Source organism: Colobus angolensis, unplaced genomic scaffold (assembly GCF_000951035.1).
Source record: "Colobus angolensis palliatus isolate OR3802 unplaced genomic scaffold, Cang.pa_1.0 Scaffold392, whole genome shotgun sequence".
NCBI classification, from domain to species: Eukaryota; Metazoa; Chordata; class Mammalia; order Primates; family Cercopithecidae; genus Colobus; species Colobus angolensis.
In genome coordinates, this window is record NW_012117288.1 from 173,675 (window position 1) to 174,986 (window position 1,312).

Consider the following 1,312-nt stretch of genomic DNA (forward strand, 5'->3'; position numbering starts at 1 on the left):
AAAAGTAATTATAACCTGAATAATTACTGTGTGTTTCCTTTTGTTTGGAGTCAGTGATTCTGAGAACGATTTTAAGTATGTGATTCAGAGAACAATTTTAAGAACAATGTGAAGAAAGAAAGAAGCTCAAGCTTAAAATATTATCAGTACCAACTGCATTAATAATTGAATCTGAATTGTAGAACAATTCTCCAAAGAATGACAGAATCAAGTTTACATTTTAAAAGTGGAACAATGTAACTTAAAAGCAGTTCAACGGTATGGTATAATTTCTAAATCACAATTTTTTTTTTTTTTTTACTTTTTCTATTAGTCTTGTATTATGCCAACTGGCTTTAGTAATCAAATGATTTTCTAGTGATAATTATTATTATGGAAGATCAATTTAGTTATAATAATGAAGGAAATGAAAATATTTAAAGGGAGAAACAAATACCACCTTCCTTCTAGAAGTCTACCAAACAAATTGCTGTCAGGAAAGTAGAGAAAACATGCATGATGTATATATCCAAAATAAAATTTGCAGTGAAATGAATGAAAGCACATTACAGATAAATAAACCAACCTGCAAGGTGAGAATGTCTTCGTTTACTTTTTCTGCTATCTCCTTCCTTGCTTTTTCTTCAATCAACCGTTTATGCTGTTCAGCTTCAGCATGTGCTAACATATTTCTCTCCATATAACTTTTGAGGTTTACTACTTCTCGTTTCAGCTGCTTCTTATTCTTCTGTAGTGTTTCACATTGCATTCGTATTGCTTTCATAGAGAATAATGTCTGTTGAAATTGAAGAACTTCATTCTCTGCATCCAGATGTAGACATCGTGAAGGTGCAGTTTCCTGTGCTTCTATAAGGTCAACCTGCATGAGTAAAACAATATAGTTTTGTAATGAAGAAGGTAGACTGAGAATGGTCTAACATAAAACTAATAATGTTTTAAATAAATTCAGTTGCAATAAAATGTTACCTATACTGTTGTAGAGTCATAAAATACAGACCCTTGGATTACTCAGAAAATTAAAAACAAAGTTAAAATCACCAGAATTCACAAAAATTTGTCCTTTACTTTCATCCTCTTTGCCACACAACATTTGGACTTGATCCTAGACTTCTGTTCTCCTATGATTGTTTCATGGCTGTCCTCCTTAAAATGGCTCTAAGTCACCCCGTTAGCACAAAGTCTCTTATTCCTGTAACCCACTATCATTCTCCATAATTTGTAATGAAGTTTTAAGGGCATCATACTGAATTATTTGGGCCTGAGTCAATAAATGGCTCCCATAATAAGACTCTGAAAATAAGACTCTAATGAA

At 32.0% G+C, this 1,312-nt stretch overlaps 1 protein-coding gene across 1 annotated transcript in view; it reads right to left on the reverse strand.

Annotated features, from left to right (window-relative positions):
* The window catches only part of LOC105521005 (putative coiled-coil domain-containing protein 144C), a gene marked incomplete at its 5' end in the record, with an annotated part of 31,889 nt that overhangs the window by 2,034 nt on the left and 28,543 nt on the right, over nucleotides 1-1,312 (reverse strand). The window contains one exon of the mRNA XM_011955024.1: nucleotides 566-859. Within this exon, the coding sequence (XP_011810414.1) occupies nucleotides 566-859 (294 nt within the window). The remainder of the gene's footprint in view (nucleotides 1-565; nucleotides 860-1,312) is intronic.